Raw genomic sequence first — 18,149 nt, forward strand, 5'->3', positions numbered from 1 at the left:
GGCAGGCCTGGGGCAGTTACACCTCAAGGCCCCTGGTCAGAGTTCAGACCCGAAGTGGGGGCAGGCTTGACAATGTGGGCATGGAGGTGAGGCCTGGCCCCTCAGCCTCCGCTTTTTCCTGCCCCCAGCTCTACGAAGAGGTGCGAGTGACGCTAGAAGGCTGCAGTGTGGATGCCGACATAGACAGCTTCATCCAGGCCAAGAGCACGGGCACTGAGCCCCCAGGTGAGGCCCACGTACTGGCAGCACAGACTCTGGGTCCAGGCCCGCCTTCCCTAGGCCTGGCCCAGGTTCTCTGAGCCTCAGCTGCCAGGACAGAACTGGGGTGGCTCACAGCTCCTTTCTGGGTGGAGAAGCCTTGGCCAGGCCCGGGGAAGGGGTCAGGGACAGTGCAGTCCCCTGGTTGGGTCCTTAGCCTGCCGCCTCATCCAAGATAGAGGATGAGCAGAGCTTAAGAACACTGACACTGGAGGGGGAGATGAGGATAGGGACAGAGGCAGGAAGCCTCCCCAGAGCACCTGCTCCAGCCTGCTTGGTGCCACTACATCTCGAGTCTAGACTATTCGGTCTTGGTGGTACCCACAGTGAGATATCTCTAGGAAGGGAGCGGGCCCCGTCCTCAAGCACCAAGGTGGCCAGGGCAAGGATGGTAAGGTGGGGCCCCAGTCTGGGTCTCCGGATGGGGACAGGATGGGGTGCCGAGTGGCACAGGTCCTGCCTGCCCTGCCCTTGCCACCCTGGGCCTCATGCGCTTGCTGCCTGCAGCTCCGGTGCCCTACCAGAACTACTATGATCGGGAGGTTGCCCCGTTGTCCAGCAGCCCTGGTGTTCAGCCGTCCTGTGGCATGATAAAGAGGTGAGCCGCCTGCTGGGTGCCAGCCGGACGGGATACAGAGGGTGGGGCCGGGGGTGGGGAACGGGGGCTGCCAGGGAGGGAGGCCAGTCTCTCCTCCTGCAACTGGCTCTTCCACATGTATTTATTGGGCATCTATTATGTGCCTGATGCCAGGGTTTAGGTGCTGGGCACTCTTCGGGGACAAGACAGGTTCAATCTAATCTCATGACACCCTCAGCCCGAGGGGACCTAGGCATTAAAGAATCACAGCCCCCTTATTCACTAGCGACTATGCTCAGAGCTCCAGGGAGACCCCAGGCTGGCTGACCCCTTTGGCTCTGCTGCTAGCCTGGTTGGAGCCTTGGACAGTCAGGCTGCAGTGGCAACCCTCTCCCACTGGCACGGGATCAGGGCACAGGAGAAGGCCCTACAGCCAGTACTCTTGGAGAATTCTCCAGGTTTTTCCCAGGCCCCTTCCCTGGCCTGGCTGTGGTAGGTGCCAGGGTCCTGGTGTCAGGCCCCAGCGTGTCACTTGCACAAGTCACACACCTCCTCTAGGCCCGGGGCCTATGCGTGTTGGGGGCAGACTCAGACCTAAGGACCCTCTTGGTTCAGGCCTTGGGTGACGATGGTGACAGCCCACTGGGAGCACCATGGCCTGCTCAGGGAGCCCCCCTGCCCAGGAGCCAGTTCCCTGAGCTCCCCAGCTGTGCACATCTAGGAGCATCCATGGGCTTCATATGGTGCCTGCGCCCCACCCCCACCCCCCAGGCCTCTGTGACCTCCTCCCTCCCTCCAACCCACTGCAGAGAAGGCCCTGCCTTTGAGAGGCGGGTGGGGTGGAGGTGACGGGCTCCCGGTCCTCTGAGGACAGCTCATTTCTGAGGCCTCTGGAGCCGCCTTGCAGGAAGGCTCCTGGGAGGCAGAGGCTTGTGGGCACCATGGCATGCTCCTCTGGGAACCCTGAGAAAGTAAGAACCCCAGGAGAAGGGCATTCCTACCCTCGCTATCATTCCAAAATCTTAGGGGACTCAGACCTCCCTGCACTCCCAGTGAGGACCCAGATCCCAACACAGGTGGTCACTTAAACAACGGGACAGAAGAGCTCACCTGGGGCAGTATCAAGAAAGGACAGAAAGGGGTCTGATGAGGATGAAAGATAAAGAGGGAAAGAGGTCGCACAGGCAGAGGCCTGGCTGTTGCAGGGGACAGGCAGGGACCACCGTGTGGGGACCAGAAGCCAGGCAGGGCTGGGGAGGGGCAGGGGCCACTGGCCAGGAAGTGAGTGGACGGAGGAACGGAGTCGAAAGCGCAGACAGCCCTGGCACACACAGCCTCGACGAGCTGCTCCTCCAGCCCCAGCCCTGCTGGGTTAACCCTACCTGGCAGGGGCAGGAATGCCACAGGCACCAAGTCTGCAGGGCCCAAGTTAGCATCAGGCCTTCCCACGTGTGCCAAGTCCATGCATGCCTGTCCATGTGTTTCCATCCTGGGCCCTCAGCTCCACAAACCCTGCAAGGGGGCGGGGGTCCCGGATTCTCCCACCCTGGGAAAGGTCTCTGTGTCCCACCTGGCACTACAGGGCAGCCTCCTACGGGCCCAGCCCCTTACTGGGCACTCAAGACCCCTGGGGGGTCTGGCCTTGTCCCTATTTCAGTCTTATCTCCTATACACCCCAAACTGGTCCACTCCACTTCCCAAATTCCTCTGCCTGTACAATCTGCACCTTTGCACTCCTCTCCCATTCACCGGCAATGCCTTGCACTCCAGTCTCTACCTGATAAAGCTGAGTCTTTGCAGACTTGGCTTGACCCCAACAGGCCAGGAAGCCTTTCCTGATCAGGGGAAGTAGCGTCAGCCTCTACTCGTTTAGCCCTTAGCACTGTCTGCTTCGGGGCACCCACATCTGGTTCCTTACTAGGTACCCCAGTGTCTGCCTCTGCCTCTTGATTCTTGCCTTTTTTTTCTCTCTTTTATTCAACAAACTTCCATGAGTCCAGCTCAGTCCAGGTCTGAGCCAGGCACGAGGGAAGGGGTGAATTAGCCTAGCACTGCCTCCTGGACCTCACTTTGTGTGGTCGGGGAGCGGCTGGGCTGCCCAGGCTGGTGAAGGTCCTAGCGAGGTGTGAGTGGGCCAAGCTCTAGGGGGCAGCTCCTTTGCCCATGGGGGAGGCTGGAGCAGGGGCCTGGTGGGTGTAGGGCCTGGGCCCTGGAGCACAGAGGTCTTAGAGCCCCCATTTAGGCCCTGCAGGGAGCAGGTACTGAGAAGACGTCTACAGGGTGAGGGACTGAGAGAGTGCGGCTGGGCAAGAGCCACTGGACCACTCTTTAGGGAGTCCTCATGGTGAGGGGCACCCCATAAATCATATCTGTGCCTGGAGGCTAGGGGCAACCCCAGCCCTGGAGCCCTGTGGGCTCCCTGCCTCATCTACTCCCCCCATCCCACCCTGACTCACCTGCTTTCCTCCCTGTCCCCAGGTTCTCTGGGCTGCTGCATGGAAGTCCCAAAACAACATCGTCAGCAGCTTCTGCAGGTAATTGGGGGTGACAACTGTCAACCTGGGGTGAAGGGGAGGATGCCTACTTGGCACAGATGGGCCTTCCAACAGCTGGGAGGTTGGGGGTTGGGAAGAGGCTGGGCCAAGTCTGGGGAAGCTCCACGTCGGGGGGGCCTCCAGGGACCACTGTTCTTTGTAAGGGGCGGGTGCCAGCCTCACCCTGCTCTCAGCCTCCACAGAGACCCTGACTCCCACCTCTGATCGGAATGAGGGTGTCTATGCTGCCATCGCTGTGCAGGAGGCGCCAGGACCCCACACCCTGCCAGCCCAGGATTACAGGGCGCTCTATGACTACACAGCCCAGGTGAGGCCCCGCCCTCCCCTCCTTGGGAGGGCACCAGCATGCCCAAGGGTGTGCTCACACGTAGGCACATGCACTGAGTGGGCTGGGGTGGGTGCCCTTAGAACAGCACCTGGCCTTTGGGAGGGGCCCAGTGCAGACGTGCTGAGTGAAAGCTGATGAACGGCACGAGGGCCTTGGTCACAAGAACATGCGGTATACAGGCAGGTGTGCACGTGTGCAGCAGCTGGCAGAGCTGCAGCTATCTGAGGAAGTGGTCTGAGGATCAGGCTCTGCACCCACAGGTGAGGGCCTTGTTCTCCGTGACCACGGGCGCCCAGAACAAGCCATGGTCGGAACGAGGCCCTCAGCTGTGCCGGGGTTGATTTTCTGAAGCCCACAAGGGGAGGATGAGTAAAGGAGCCACAGGGCAGCTGTGCCCAGATCCCCAAAGAGTCTAATCTGCTCCCAGTTTGAGGTGAGGGAGTACAGAGCTGGACTCCAGATCCACTGGGACTGAGGCCAAGCATCTCCTCAGGGCTCGGCGGGCTGCACTGACTCCCGAAGCCTGGTCCCTGGACAGGGAGACAGCCCAGGAGAATGATGGTGTGCCTGTATGGCAAGGGCTAGCAGAGGTGCGGGCGTGGCAAACACACCTGACTTGCTAGGTTGCAGCGTCTGAAGCAGGGAGGGGAAGAAGGGAGCGGCAGGGAGGTGAAGCAGGGGAAGAAGCCCCAGGTTGTGTGGGAGGCCCACAATGACAAACCAGAGGGGACAAGAGGCTGAGCCCCACGAGGCACCCCACACCCTATGTCTCCAGGGCTGCCTTAGCCCAGAGTGGCCGTGTCTTGCAGCCCCAGGAGGCCAGCATGTCTCAGCTGACAGCCCATCTGGGAGACAGGCTGGCATTTACTGCCTGGGGTTGGGGGAACGCCTGACCAAAGGCCCTCCCAGCAGGCCCACTTCAGCCAGATGCGTTTTCATTCTCTTGCCCAGAATTCCGACGAGCTGAACATCTCTGCGGGGGACATCCTGGAGGTCATCCAGGAAGGGGAGGATGGCTGGTGGACAGTGCAACGGAACGGGCAGCGTGGCTTTGTCCCTGGCTCCTACCTGGAGAAGCTTTAAGGAAGGGGCAGTAGCCCCCGCCTGGATCTGTCCTGTCCACGGGGCCAGCAGTGCCCCCACCACTGCCCTGGCCTCGCAGGGGCCTCAAGACAGAGCCTACCCTCAGGAAAGGTACCGGCTGCTCCCGAGCAGTCCTTCCCACAGGGAATAAAGGAGCGCTCTTTTTCCTCCTTGCACCCGTGTCCAAGTGCTCAATTCGGAGGAGGCAAAGGAGGGGAGAAGCCCAGGAGAGCAGAGCTCCCCACCTGCAGTGTTGTCACTGAGGCCCCAGCTCGGGTCTGTCCCTGGTCTGCTGGGGATGGGGAGGTACCCTAGCCCTGGGTCCCGGGGAACTGCCACGGAGACATATTCACAGCGGGCAATGGGAGAAGGCCGCAGCGGTCAGGGAGGACGGGGGTAGGGGCAAGGAGACGCTTGGGACAGCTGGGATGGGGAGACCAGGCTTCCTGGGGCAGAGGGACTAGAGCAGGGCAGCAGCAGACAGAACACAGGGAAGGCAAGAGCAGCAGGACAGGGCAGGTGTGTGAGCACAGGGAGGAGGGACACCTGGAACGTTCTGGGGATGAGCCAAGCTTAGTTCCAGGCAGGAAACAGCTGACAGGTCTGCCGAGGCGGAGGGGCTGTGGCATGGTCGCTTAGGCAGGCCTGGAGTCTATGCGGGCTGACCTGGGCACAGAGGTGGCCAAGCTCTTCTTCCGCTCTTGGTGCTCTCCGGCCTTTGTCTTTTTGGCCCCAGAAACGTAACTTCTACTGCTGCCCAAGGCCTGCCACGGCCCTGCTCCAGCCACGCCAAGGGCCTGGGGAGTGACTGCGGGGGGAGAGCCAGTGGGAACCGGCCGCTCCGCAGTCCTAGGCCTCCCCAGCGCTCGCCTGTGGGAGCCCCAACACTCTGCCGGCACAGCAGGCCAGCAGCCCGCCCCGACTCAGGGCCAGACATGCCGGGGGGGCCTCCTCCACCGGGCACACCTTGAGTGAGCCTGTTACTATCCCCATAGACCACCTTCCCTGGGACTTCATCACTTCGCTTGCTCGTTCATTAACCTTTGTGGCCCACCCACTGTGAGCACAAGAGGAGGAATGCCTCAGACACTGGCTTTACTCAAGGGGCCCTTGACCTGGTGGAGGGGAACAGATAGACCAGAAAGCTGGTGGCAGTACAGGAAACGTCCTGATGTGCCAAGCAGTCCTGAGGCTTCTGGGAACAAGTGACCAAGATAAGCCAAGGAAAAGGGGAAGCTGTTCCAGGAAAGGAAAGAGGGGGTTCCTTTCTGCTCCTGCTCCTTGTGATGACAGCCTCACAATGGGCAGGGACAGAGGAGGGAGCGAGGGGCATCACTGAATTCTCCAGGATTTAGAACTAGAAGAGACTCTGGGGGAATCTAATCTGACCTCCTGCACGACTGGGCACCAGGCACTCCTGTCAGCTTCAACATCTCTGTGACTGGGAGCTCATGGCACCCACGGAAGCCTGCCGTGGACCTGTGGCTTCCCACCGGTCCTGGCTCTGCCTGGCCAGCCGTCCACCTGGCAGCCAAACGGAGGAACATTCCACGTGCTCAGGCAAACATCAGATGCCACAGTAGCAAAAATGAGGGCTTTGACCAAGCTCTGCCCTAGGAAGATGACCAGGAGGGGCTGGTAAAGAGGGCTGTTCCTCTGTTTATTGCAGACGTCCATCTTTATGCCCTTATCTTCATCACTTAAGCAAAAAAGTGGGTTTGATTAAGCAAACGTGACACCTGGTCAAGGAGGGGGATGGCCGGACTGTGGCCTCTGACCTCAGACTCAGGTGTGAGAACACCTCGAAAGTCTACAAAGCATGAAAGGGTTGTTTCCACCCAGTGTTATTCATGCTGGGGCCAGGCAGAGGTGAAAAGGCACAGGGCAGCCCCTGGGTGCAGGGTAGGGTCCTGGAAGCACGGCTCCAACTACCCTCTGCTAGATGCCACTCCACCACTGCTTCCGCCAGAGGGTGTATGGCAGACGGGGTGGGAAAGGGCTTTGGGCCGCTGAAAAAAATCAGACTGAGGCTTAAATCCTTCCTGAAATGTAAATAAATTGTCTTTTATAAAGCATATTGTACAAGTGAACTGACCAAATGACCATACCGGTCCCTGACACATCTGAGGTTTATAAATAGGGATGTTTGGAAAGAAAAATGTAAACTTGTGCTTGGTTTTATGCTCCCTGAAGGAGAGAGAGAGAAGTCAGTGACTAAAGCCCTGCTTACACAAATGCTTGCCTGGGCCAGAAACATTGCCCAGGACAGCCAGATATGAGAGCTGTCAGAAGTAATTCAATCAAGCAAGGTATTTTGATGACTTCTGTGTGACTGACACTGTATTTGAAAATGGGGGGGGGTACTAAGATAAGGGGGTGCTGGCACCCCAGAAGTAGTACAGAGACACTATTGCCCCTCTGATACAAGGTAGACAGTGAGTAGGGCAAGAGTAGGACCGGGAGACCAGGTGCAGGCTGTCCAACACAGAGATGATGGTGGCTTCTCCAGGAAGTGGCAACTGGGCTGGAGAGCAATTCTGGAAGAACGAGGGAAATAGATCAACAGGACTTGGTAACTTACAGGATGTGAGCCAGGAATGGAAAGAGTGGAAAGGAAGGAGATGAGAAGCAATTTCCCTTCCCAGGTGGACTAGAAGGTGGAGGAGGGGTAGCAGCAGGGACAAAGTCTGAGCAAAGGCCCAGAAGAGGCAGGACAGCCAAGTAGACTGACCACTGGCATCAGGTCATATATGGGCAGCCAAGAGGAAAGAAAAGAGGAGAAAGTTAGGTTATCAGTGCTTTATTTATTCCTTGAAAATACCTTGTCATCTTGATTGAGCATTCCATTCAACTGCAAAGATTTTTTTAAAAACCTTTGGCCTAGATATTTATCATCATCTCTGACAGGTGCCGCAGTGTCTACAGTCCTGGAGGGTGATGGGTAATGAATGTTAGATAACAGAGCCTGCACTCCGGTCATTTAGGCAGCCAGAGAATAGAACTGAAAGCAACTCTGGGGTCACAATTTATACCAGGAAAAAAGAAACCCACGAATGAATCTAAGTCAGATTCATTGCCTCTGCAGCCTTCTCCAATCTCTGTGCACCAGGTCACAACCTCAGCTGGACAGACAGCCTTCCCAGCAGAGGAGATGGTGACAGATAAAGAGGTTGTTGGTGTGTGTGTAATTGGGTGTATAAATAACGGCGGCCCACTTCTTGACAGAGGGCTGCTCAAAGCCAGAATGGAGCAGGAGGAAAAGCATGGCCTCTGAAGTCAGACTATCAGGGTCTGAATCCATGCTCATGCTTCCTTGTGTGGTCTTAGGCAAGGTACAACTTCTCTGGACCTCAGTATCATCATCAGTAAGATGGGTGCAATAAGCCCCTGTGTAAGTTGCTATCCTTGTAAAGTTCAAAATTAGATATAAGCGCTAATTAAAAGCAAATCTTGGCTATAATCAACAGTAGCTTTGCGCTTGGTACAGCATCCTCACTTAACGTGCCCTCTGGAGAGTGTTGGTTATGTCAGTAATTCCTTCCCAAAGGTGACAAGGAGGAAAGGAGAAGCAATGCACTATTTGACCGAACTGGACACATGCACCACTGGGGTCTAACACTTAACTCCAACCACCTTCCCACAGCTATTCTCAGGCCTGGCAACCTCAGCACAGGGGTAGCTGTTAGGCTCCGTCTGGCTGAACCAGAATATCTGCCTATCATATAGGCAGCAGCACAAGCCCAGAACAAGGTCACCACCAGCAAGTGGGCACCCCATCCTCAGCACCCTCACAGGATTCTCAAGACCACAGGGATGTGGCTTTCAAACTGTGCTCTACAAAGCCCTAGCAGGGGCCAAAGGGAGGAGAAGCGGCGCTCCCACTCCATTTCAAGCTCTACTTGTAGAGTTTACCTATTGGACCACCTGTGGTTCTCATCCCTGGCTGCTCAATGGAATCACCTAACAAGTTTTTTTTAAATGTTGATGCTTTGGTCACACCTTAGATGAACTGAATCCAATTCTCTGCCAGCTGAGATTGAGCATAAATATTTCGAACACTGAGAACTTCTCTAGCTAATGGGTTCTTCAGCTGAAAAAAGAAAGTTTGAAAACCATCTTCTTATGGCACCACAGTGACATTTCAGACACTGAGGGTCCCACTATGGTGCTGGGGATACAAACATAAACAAGTCTCTTTTCTATCCTATTATAACTTCTGTATCTATTTTACTTTCAGTGGATAAACTCAAGAGACCAGGACCTGTGTATGAGTTAATTTCCCCCACGACTAGCCATGTACTCAGCACAAAGGTATTCAGTAGGTAAACTCAGAAAATTTCTGCAAGGTACTGCACAGTACCCTCAGGAAATCTCAGGGACACTGCAATAAAGAACCACACAGAACATGCAAATTATTTTCAAGAACTGCAAGGATGCTGCATATAAGATCAAGTACCCAAAAAGTAGGGGCTCCTACGCACCAACAATAACCAATTAGCAAATGTATCAGCAACATTATCCCATTCACAGTAGCAATAGACATTGAGTTTCACAGAAAAGTTTCCCAAGTAAACTTAACTCTGTTCAAATCTATAAGAAAAACAAAAACAACCTATCAGGACTTCCCTGGTGGCGCAGTGGTTGAGAGTCCGCCTGCCGATGCAGGGGACACGGGTTCATGCCCCGGTCCGGGAAGATCCCACATGCCGCAGAGCGGCTGGGCCCGTGAGCCATGGCCGCTGAGCCTGTGCGTCCGGAGCCTGTGCTCCGCAACGGGAGAGGCCACAACAGTGAGAGGGCCGCATACCGCAAAAAAACAAAAAAACAAAAAACAAAAAAAAACCTATCAAACTGGGCAGATGATACAAACTGGAAATCCAGGAGATACAAATGGCTGAAACAGCTTTAAGAGTCCTAGCTAAGAGTCAAAGACATACATATTTTCATCTACTGGATGGGAAGAAAAGGCAAAGGCTGATAATATCCAAAGTGTCAAAAACAGATCAAGATGGTGGAGTAGGATGGGGGACTCACCTCCCCCAGTGAACACAGCACAAATACATCTACATGTGGAACAATGCTCACTGAAAACTAACTGGAGACAGGCAGAAAGACTCCTGTGCAACCAAGGCTGTAAGAAAGATGCACAAAGAATCAGGCAGGAAGGTAAGAGAAGTGATCAGGTTGGGACCTGTGCCCTTGGGAGGGGACTCAAACGAGCACGGAGATTACATGGGCAGAGATCCTTCCTGTGGAGTGAGCGGTTCCAGCCACATATTGGGTGCCCCAGGAAGATGAGATCCCTTGGTTGGCTGGAGGGCCGATGGCACTAACAGAAGGGCTGGGGGAAGCCTGGACTCGACTCATGAGGAACAAGCACAGACTTGCTTACTCTTGAAACAGGGCAGATTGAAACTACACAGGTCTCTGACCAGTTTCCCACCACTGCCCTGGCATGCACCCAGCCTGAGCCGAGCAACAGCTCTGGCCTCACTTGTTCCAAAAAGCAGCTCCACACTGGGGCAAGGGCTGTCTTGGCCAAGAGTAAAGCTCGTCTGTGAGGCACAAAGGTAGCCCAGACCCAGAGCAGTGTCTAAGTAGGGCGGGGCAGCCATGACTGGCGCTTACACAGGCAGCCCATTCAGAAGCTGTCTGCTGACTATGGCCAGACCTCCACAGCCCAGGCCCGACCCACACCGAGTGCCCACACACGCCCCACTTGCTCTAAGGTGCAGCTGCACACCAGGGTGAGCACAGCAGTGGCTGAGTGAAGAGACAAAGGAGGCTCAGATGTGGAGCAGCATCTGAACAGGGGAGAGGCAGCCATTACTGTTGCTTACACAGGCAGCACGTCAGAAGCAGTCTAGATCCCTGAGTGTGGCCAAACTGCCGCAGCCTGCGACAGCACTGCTCCGCTCTGGGGTGAGTGTGCCAGCGATGGCATCAGAGGGCACACACTTTAAAGGGAACAGAGCTAGCTCGGACCTGACCCTCAGAACTTCTGCTCCAGCAACTTGAGGCCCAACCTGCCCCTAATAGCATGGTGACAGCCATTGAGAATAAGGGACATCACCTCTCACACCTGGCTCTGGCCCTAGCCCCTCTCTCTGCAGTCCCACCTTCTACCAAGGTGACAGCTGCCAGCATGCCCTGGAGAAAGATGTGACTTGTGTTCACGTCAGATCTAGCTTCCCCACCAAAGCCACTGGGCATGTGCAGACTGTATAGGGTTGCTCCCACACAAGGATACCCCTTTTCAAGACTGCAGTAGGTAACTGTTTCACCTAATTTCACAGAGACAGAGAAAGTTAAAATGAGAAGACAGAGGAGTTTGTTTCAATTGGAAGAGCAAGCGAAAACCTCTGAAAAAAACAACTAATGAAACAGAAATAAACAATTTACCAGATAAAGAGTTCAAAGCATTAGTAATAAGAATGCTAACTGAATTAGCAAAAAGAATACATAAACACAGTGGGAATTTTATAGAACTAGAAAATATAAAAAAGAACCAGTCAGTACTGAAGAAAGCAATAACAGAAATGAATAACACACTAGAAGGAATTAACAGCAGATTAGGTGAAACAGAAGAATGTGAAAGTGATCTGCAAGAGAGAATAATGGAAATCACCCAATCAGAACAGCAAAAAAAAAAAAAAAACAGTAAAAAATGAGAACAGTTTAAGGCATCTCTGAGACAGTATCAATCATACCGACATTCACGTTACAGGGGTCGCTGAAGAAGAGAGAAAGAAAAAGGTCAAAAAGGTATTTGATGAAATTATGTATGAAAACTTTCCAAACCTGAAGAAGGAAACAGATATCCAGATATAGGAAGCCCAGAGGGTCCCAAACAAGATGAACCCAAACAAACCCACACCAAAACATATCATGATTAAAATGGCAAAAGTTAAAGAGAAAATTCTAAAGGCAACAGAGAAAAATAAAGAGTCATATACAAGGGAACCCCCATAAGGCTATCAGCTTATTTTTCTATAGAAAGCTTGCAGACCAGACGGGATTAAATATTCAAAGCGCCAAAAAAGGGCTTCCCTGGTGGCGCAGTGGTTGAGAGTCCGCCTGCCGATGCAGGGGACACGGGTTCGTGCCCCGGTCCGGGAAGATCCCACATGCCGTGGAGCAGCTAGGCCCATAAGCCATGGCCGCTGAGCCTGCACGTCCGGAGCCTGTGCTCCGCAACGGGAGAGGCCACAGCAGTGAGAGGCCCGTGTACCGCAAAAAAAAAAAAAAGGCGCCGAAAAAGGGAAAAATCTGCAACCTCACATACCCAGCAAAATAATCATTTAGAATTGAAGGAGAGAGAAAGAACTTGTCAGACAAGCAGAAACTAAGAATTCATCAATACTAAACCAACCCTAAAAGAAATGTTAAATGGTCTTCCCTAAGTGTAAAGGAAGAGGCTATAACAAGAAGTATCTACAGGAAAGGAGAAATCCCACTAGTAAAAGCAAATATATAGTAAAGGCTGAGGATTAACCAAACAAAACAAACAAACAAAAAAACAAACAAAAAAATTGTAAAAACAACTATAACTACAACAATCAGTAAAGGGATAAACACGAAGATGCAAAACAGGACATCAAAAACAAAATATGGAGAAGGAGAGTAGAAAATATACACCTTTTGGAATGTGTTTGAATGTAAATGACTACCTGTTTGAAATAGGCAGATATAGTTATAGATCAGCATATATAAACCCCATGGTAACCACGAATCAAAACCCTAAAATAGACACACAAAAACTAGAGAGAAAGGCACACAAGCATACCAGTAAAGAAGGTCATCAAATCACAAGGGAAGAGACTAAAAGAACACAGAAGAGCTACAAAAACAAGTAATAAAATGGCAGTAAGTACATACCTACCAATAATCACTTTAAATGTCAATGGACTAAATGCTCCAGTCAAAATACATAGAGTGGCTGACTGGACGAAAATACAAAACTCAACTATATCCTGCTTATAAGAGACTCCCTTCAGAGCTAAAGACACACAAAGACTGTAAGTGAGGAAATGGAAAAAGATATTTCATGCAAATGGAAATGACAAGAAAGCAGAGGTAGCAATACTCATATCAGACAAAACAGACTTTAAAACAAAGTCTGTAACAAAAGACAAAGAAGGACTCTATATAATGATAAAGGGATCAATACAAGAGGATATAACACTCATTAACATATATGCACCTATTACAGGAGCACCTAAATACATAAAGCAAATATTAACAGACATAAAAGGAGAAATTGACAATAATACAATAATAGTAGGGGACTTTAAGACCCCACTTACATCAATGGAGAGATCATCCACACAGAAAATCAGTAAGGAAAGAGTGGTCGTAACACATTAGACCAGTTGGACTTAATAGATAGCTACAGGACCCTACATCCAAAAAAAGCAGAATACACATTCTTTTCAAGTACACATGGAATGTTTTCCAGGACAGATCACAAAACAAGTCTCAACAAATTTAAGAGGATAGAAATTACATCAAGCATTTTTTTCCAACCATAACAGTCTGAAACTAGAAATCAATTACGGGAAGAAAAACGGGAAAAGCACAAACACATGGAGACTAAGCAACATGCTACTAAAAATACAATGGGTCAAAGAAGAAATCAAAGAGACAATCAGAAAATGCTTTGAGACAAATGAAAATGGAAACAACTTTCCAAAATCCATGCGATGCAGCAAAAGCAGTTCTAAGAGGGAAGTTAATAATGATACAGGCCTTCCTCAAGAAACAAGAAAAAACTTGTTTCTAACCTAACCAACCATCCAAATAAATTAGAAAAAGAATAAAGAAAGCCCAAAGTCGGCAGCAGGAAGGGCCTAATAAAGATCAGAGAGGAAATAAATAAAATAGAGACCAAAACATAACAAACGAGCATCAGAAATGATCAATGAAACCAAGAGCCGGTTTTTTGAAAAGATAAACATAATTGAAAAACCTTTAGTCAGGCTCATCAAGAAAAAAAGAGAGAGGACTCAAACAAAGTAAGAAATGAAAAAGGATAAATAACCCCCAAAATCACAGAGATACAAAAAATCGTAAGAGAATACTATGAATAGTTATATGACAACAAATTGGACAACCTAGAAGAAATAGACAAATTTCTAGAAACATACAATCTTCCAATACCCAAAGTATCAACAAGGCTGTAGGAAAATGCAGAATTTCATATACTGCTAGTGGGAATATAAACTGGTATAACTTTTCTGAGGGTAACTGGATGTATCTAAAAGTACAAAGTAAACCACTACTAAGAATCTATCCTTGAGTCCACACAAAGATGTAGAACACAGGGTAATGAAAATGCTTCGGAACTAGATAGAGGGGGTGGCTGCACAATACTGTGAACGTACTAAATGCCACCGAGTTGTTGTTCACTTTAAAATGTTAACTTTATGCTGTGTGAATTTCACCTCAATAAAGTTTTTTAAAATAAAAAAAACATTCTAAATGCCTGACAGCGTGTGTACGAAGGTGTTCACTGCGGTGAGGCTGGAATCAACGAGTGCCTGTCCACTGTACATTGGTTAATCATACTATTATTATATCTATGCAGCTAACAAAATGCAAGAACAAATTCTACAGACTGATACAGGTAATAGTAACATTTTGCTGAGAAGAAAAAAAGAGCACCTATAGAATAGAATTCATATAATAGCAAAAAGCAAAACCACAAACCATGACCAAGTCTGGGTTTTTTGCTTTTTTTTTTGCGGTACGCAGGCCTCTCTCACTGCTGTGGCCTCTCCCGTTGCGGGGCACAGGCTCCGGACGCGCAGGCCCAGCGGCCATGGCTCACGGGCCCAGCTGCTCCACGGCATGTGGGATCTTCCCGGACCGGGGCACGAACCCGTGGTCCCCTGTATCGGCAGGCAGACTCTCAACCACTGCACCACCAGGGAAGCCCCCCAAGTCTATTTTTGCATATGTAGAGAAAACAGTTTAGAAGGGTACATATCACTGCTAAACTTGCTTACCTGTGGGCACATTTTCCTTATAGGTGTCTGTATGGTTTACATTTTTTAAAGCACTATTACTTTTGTTAAAAAAATTCGGAACAACTTTTAAAAGGCAGTAAGATAACTCTGATAGAATGAGAAGCAAAGACACCCCTGTAGTGATGAGTACAGCTAGAGCCAGGGACCAGGGCTCCTTGGAGAAACAATGATTCCAGGGCTGAGGGGAGGTGGGTACAAGATGAATCTGGAACATCTCGTTATGTCAGAAATAATAGAAGTGTTAAAAAAAATGTTGGGATGTAGGAGACAACTTAAAGGGGCTCCCACTGGTCACATATGGAACTATTTAAGAACCAAAAACAAAACAAAAAACAAAAGGACAATAATGAATTACAGACCATTGAAAAAAGGAGAATCCATCAGTTCACAATGAATATAAATAAGATATATAAAAATAAATAATTGGGGAAGAGAGAGGGAGGGCAGACTGGTAAATGAGGAAGGACTGCTGAATTGGAAAAACAGTATTTCACAATCATCATTTTAAGATGGAATCTAAAACAACAATCATCATAGGAAAGATTGAATCAGACCAGAGTCAGCACTATTTGCTAAATCTAGGCAGAAGTTTGGTGACGAGCAGAATATTTACATGGTCTTATACCTCCAGAGATTGCTTGAGTTGGAAGGGGAAAAACAATAACTATACCATAGAGAAAGTGGAAAACATCCTGTCCCGGTGTGCTAGGTATGAATTTGTTGCCTCTTAGCTCCAAACTTGCCTTCCTTTCCCTTCCTTGCCACACTGAAGCTGGGACTCTGCAAACTACATTTCTCTTCGCCAGCTGGCCAACAGGGGCCTCTGAAGGGGAAAGCAGGGCTGGAAGAGACCATTAGTGTTTCAGTCTGGCCTGGATCCCAGCAGCATCCTCCACAGCGATTGTTCTTTGCTCTCATGTCTCGGCAGGCACCTCCAGGGAGTTGATTCTGCAGAACAGGGCAGGCAGCATGTTCCTGTTGGTCAGGCTTACAGGGCCCTCCTCTGAGGTTCTAAGTTCCTTCCTTGTCTTCTCGTCCCTTGATCCTCGGTGTGGTAGCTGTTTTCTATTCAGACGCTTTAGAGCTCTCTTCTTTCCCTTTTAGTCATTAACTACCTCTTACTCAGTTAACAATTATTTATATTAAAGTTTTCCTATTTACTTTTTCCCCCCTCACTGGACTCTGAATGATACACCAGGTGATCAAAATTAAGATCACCACTGAGGGGCAGATGACATTGTGCTTCCTGAGAGGACATATGACGTAGTGTTCCAGCCACCTGGAATGCAAAACTCAATCTAATCTAATCAAGAGGAAACATCGGATAAACCCAAAATGAGCGGCATCATTTAAAAGGAGAAACTGTATTCTTCCAAAATGTCAATGTCATAAGTGACAAAACTATGGAAATGCTCCAGATTAAAGGAGACCAAAGAGACATGACAACTACCTATAATACTTGATCTTAGACCAGATCTAGAACTGGGTGGGGGTGAGGTTCTACAAAGGACATTATGAGATCAATTAGAATGTGAATCGTATTTTAAACTATTTTATCAGTGTTAAATGTACTGAATTTGATAACTGTATTGGGGTTGTTACAGAGTATCTTTATTCTTAGGGAATACCCGCTGAAGTATTAGAGTTAAAGGGCCATGATGCATGCGCAGAGAGAGAGCATATGCAAGAATACAAATGACAAATGAAATGGGGTAAATGTCACTCAGTGGATCTAAGTAAAGGATATTTGGGCCTCGTATGTACAATTCTTATTCCTGCAACTCTTTTGTAACTCCGCATTTCCAAATAAAATTAACTTTAAAAAAAAGGCAACAGGTTACAGCAGTAGTTCTCAGCCTTCACTGCACTCTGGACACCCCAAGCCACTTCCGAAGCTCTGGGACCCAGGCATCTGTATTCTCCAAGTTCCCTGGGTGATTCCAATGTGCAGACAAGGGTGGGAAATACTGGTGCAGTGGGGGAGCTCACTCATTAAATTCAGACATAAAAAGTGGCTCTTTTGCCCTCCAGAGCAGCAGTCCCCAACCTTTGTGGCACCAGGGACCACTTTTGTGCAAGATAATTTTTCCATGGACCGGGGGCGGAGGGGAATGGTTTCAGGATGATTCAAGCGCATTACATTTACTGTACACTTTATTTCTATTATTATTACATTGTAATATATAATGAAATAATTATACAACTCACCAAAATGCAGAATCAGCGGGAGCCCTGAGCTTGTTTTCACTTGCCACTCACTGATAGGGTTTTGACATAAGTCTGCAGGCAATTAATTTATTATGGTCTCTGTGCAGTCAAACCTCTCTGCTAATGATAACCTGTACTTGCAGCCGCTAGCATCACCGTCTCAGCTCCATCTCAGATCATCAGGCATTAGATTCTCATAAGGAGCACGCAGCCTACATCCCTTGCATGTGCAGCTCACAGGAGGGTTCGCACTCCTATGAGAATCTAATGCCGCGCTGATCTGACAAGAGGTGGAGCTCAGGCGGTAATGCTAGCGATGGGGAGCGTCTGTAAATACAGATGAAGCTTCGTTCACTTGCCTGCGGCTCACCTCCTGCTGTGCGGCCTGGTTCCTAACAGGCCATGGACCGCTACTGGTCCGTGGCCCAGGGGTTGGGGACCCCTGCTCTAGAGAATAGCCCTGGGGATTAGGGTCTCAGGGTAACACAAACTCCTAGTCTCAGCATCGTGTGGTATGGCAGAGACCCTGAAGACCCTGAAGCAGGTAGAAGGTGAATTTGTATGGCTCTGGTCAACATGGAGAGATCACCCATCCAGAGGTTCCAAAGGAAAAAGGCATTTCCATGACTATGACAGGTATTAAGCACAATTTAAAGCTGGCAGGAATTAGAATGGTTTAAATGGCCCCAGAGCTACCATCTCCCCTTGTCTTTTTGGTTGCACTGTTAGCATGGTCGATCTGGGTCCAACTGACAGAGCACAGGAGAGGATGCTGCTCTCTCTCATCAGGCAAGCCAGGGAATGAGTGAAGGACAGCGGTGTGGAATTAGCCTCTTGGGCAAGTTCAAGGAGTGGGTTACCAACTGGCGTATTTTCCCAAAGCATTTTCCTACCGTGGAGGCTCAGCTAGGTAGGTCAACGCAGAAAGAGCTGAGGGCAACCAACAATCACAGTCCAGCTATTGCTCAGCTCAGCTCCAACCTGTGATAGGGTAGCCATAGAATGCTACATATGGAAAACTGGAAGCAAGGTTGGGGAGAGACAGGACTGGAGAATGGGGAAGGTGGTAGTCAAAGGCCACAAAGACAAGCAAAACATTCTTGCCCAACGTG

At 50.0% G+C, this 18,149-nt stretch overlaps 1 protein-coding gene and 1 long non-coding RNA gene across 4 annotated transcripts in view; both read left to right on the forward strand.

Moving 5' to 3' along the window:
* PSTPIP1 (proline-serine-threonine phosphatase interacting protein 1) overlaps nucleotides 1-4,975 on the forward strand; it is a 41,185-nt gene extending 36,210 nt beyond the window's left edge. For 2 of the 3 annotated variants that reach the window (XM_004276345.4, XM_049706612.1), the window contains exons 11-15: nucleotides 129-225; nucleotides 766-856; nucleotides 3,314-3,369; nucleotides 3,564-3,697; nucleotides 4,670-4,975. In XM_004276345.4, coding sequence (XP_004276393.1) covers nucleotides 129-225; nucleotides 766-856; nucleotides 3,314-3,369; nucleotides 3,564-3,697; nucleotides 4,670-4,801 — 510 coding nt within the window. In that variant the 3' untranslated portion in view covers nucleotides 4,802-4,975. The remainder of the gene's footprint in view (nucleotides 1-128; nucleotides 226-765; nucleotides 857-3,313; nucleotides 3,370-3,563; nucleotides 3,698-4,669) is intronic. The other variant, XM_049706613.1, reaches the window with a different exon arrangement.
* Nucleotides 4,976-8,533: 3,558 nt separating this feature from the next.
* Nucleotides 8,534-11,759, forward strand: LOC125963649 (uncharacterized). Its single transcript, XR_007475884.1, has 2 exons — nucleotides 8,534-9,967; nucleotides 11,098-11,759. It is a non-coding gene; the product is annotated as an uncharacterized LOC125963649 (long non-coding RNA).
* The last annotated feature ends 6,390 nt before the right edge of the window (nucleotides 11,760-18,149 follow it).

This window comes from Orcinus orca, chromosome 2 (assembly GCF_937001465.1).
Source record: "Orcinus orca chromosome 2, mOrcOrc1.1, whole genome shotgun sequence".
Taxonomy (NCBI): Eukaryota; Metazoa; Chordata; class Mammalia; order Artiodactyla; family Delphinidae; genus Orcinus; species Orcinus orca.